The sequence below is a fragment of the Trichinella spiralis genome (assembly GCF_000181795.1).
Source record: "Trichinella spiralis strain ISS 195 chromosome Unknown Scfld5430, whole genome shotgun sequence".
Taxonomy (NCBI): Eukaryota; Metazoa; Nematoda; class Enoplea; order Trichinellida; family Trichinellidae; genus Trichinella; species Trichinella spiralis.
The window spans coordinates 1-1,135 of NW_003532369.1; the positions used below are offsets into that span (position 1 = coordinate 1).

The following is a 1,135-nucleotide window of genomic DNA, read 5'->3' on the forward strand; positions in this document are numbered from 1 at the left end:
CCGGCAAATTGTGGACGAAATGCGATGCGACGCACCTCCACGTTAGTATGCAAAAAAAGCAATGTAAATGCAATATGAGTTGTAATGCATTTTAATTGTACATTAATTATGTAAAATCACGCAACTTGAAACAACAGATTCGTAGAAAGCACGGTTTATTGAAAAATAAAGATGGCAAACACGTAAACAGTAAAAAATGAAAAATGAGTTGTAATAATAAAAATGTATGCAAATTTAAGGTGGTTCATCAGAATGTACAGTAATATTAGGTGTAATGTATCACAGTAATATGAGGGGCAGATGTGACGTACGCGCTGTTCTCATAGCCCGCGCCTTCCCTTTAGTATCCGTGGTCTTCAGGGCCATTCATTTTTTATTTGTTTCTGTTCGGCGAATCGAAACGCTCGTCGAGGCTATGTTTTCAACATGGCTATCCTCTTCAAATGGCACATCAATTCGCTTCTTTCTCTGCTATCGCTGCAGTGCACTGCTTTCTGTAGATTCGGGAGGAATGTTCTAACATATACAACAGAAGCTTCTTGAGCTGCTGATATCTTTTTAGTTGCATCATCCCCGGTTTGGAGATGGGAACTGCGCGATAGATACTTTATGAGGGTTTTATGATCACAGTTCTATACGTAGTGAGTGCATCCTATTGCACTTGGTGGACATGCGGGCACTACGTGCAGCGTCCTAGCGGTTCTTTCCGTATTTTCTTTATCGTTGGTATTCTCCAAAGACTCCGTTCTAAATTTCATTTCCAGATCGATAAAATTTTCATTCTTTCACGTTCCTGCAATGCTCGTGACCATCTCAAAATAATTTTCCATCCACATGTCTGCATGTGCGCGTCCTATGAACTTGGGGATAAAAATGATGCTACCTCTTTTACTCCAATGTGAATCTAAATTATAAGGGATCACTGCAGCAACCACAATGACCTCTTCCACGGAATAAGGATGCTGTTTCAACTATGGCGCAGCTGGTTGTCCCTCATTGCTGGCTTCTATGTTAAACTGCTTACGCCGACCATACTATGCTCATTCTTCTGAGTATTGGCAACTCATCTCTCTCGATCCATCTTCGTGTAAGAATTTGATTTCTGCTTTTTCTTTGATTTTTGATTGAAGGCGAA

General features: G+C 40.4%; 1 protein-coding gene across 1 annotated transcript; it reads left to right on the forward strand.

The window, feature by feature from the left end:
- The first annotated feature begins 19 nt into the window (after positions 1 to 19).
- Tsp_14326 (conserved hypothetical protein) lies at positions 20 to 520 on the forward strand. The gene is made up of 2 exons (XM_003366772.1): positions 20 to 41; positions 240 to 520. The coding sequence occupies exons 1-2, from the start codon at positions 20 to 22 to the stop codon at positions 518 to 520; spliced, it is 303 nt and encodes a 100-aa protein (XP_003366820.1).
- Positions 521 to 1,135: the final 615 nt, after the last annotated feature.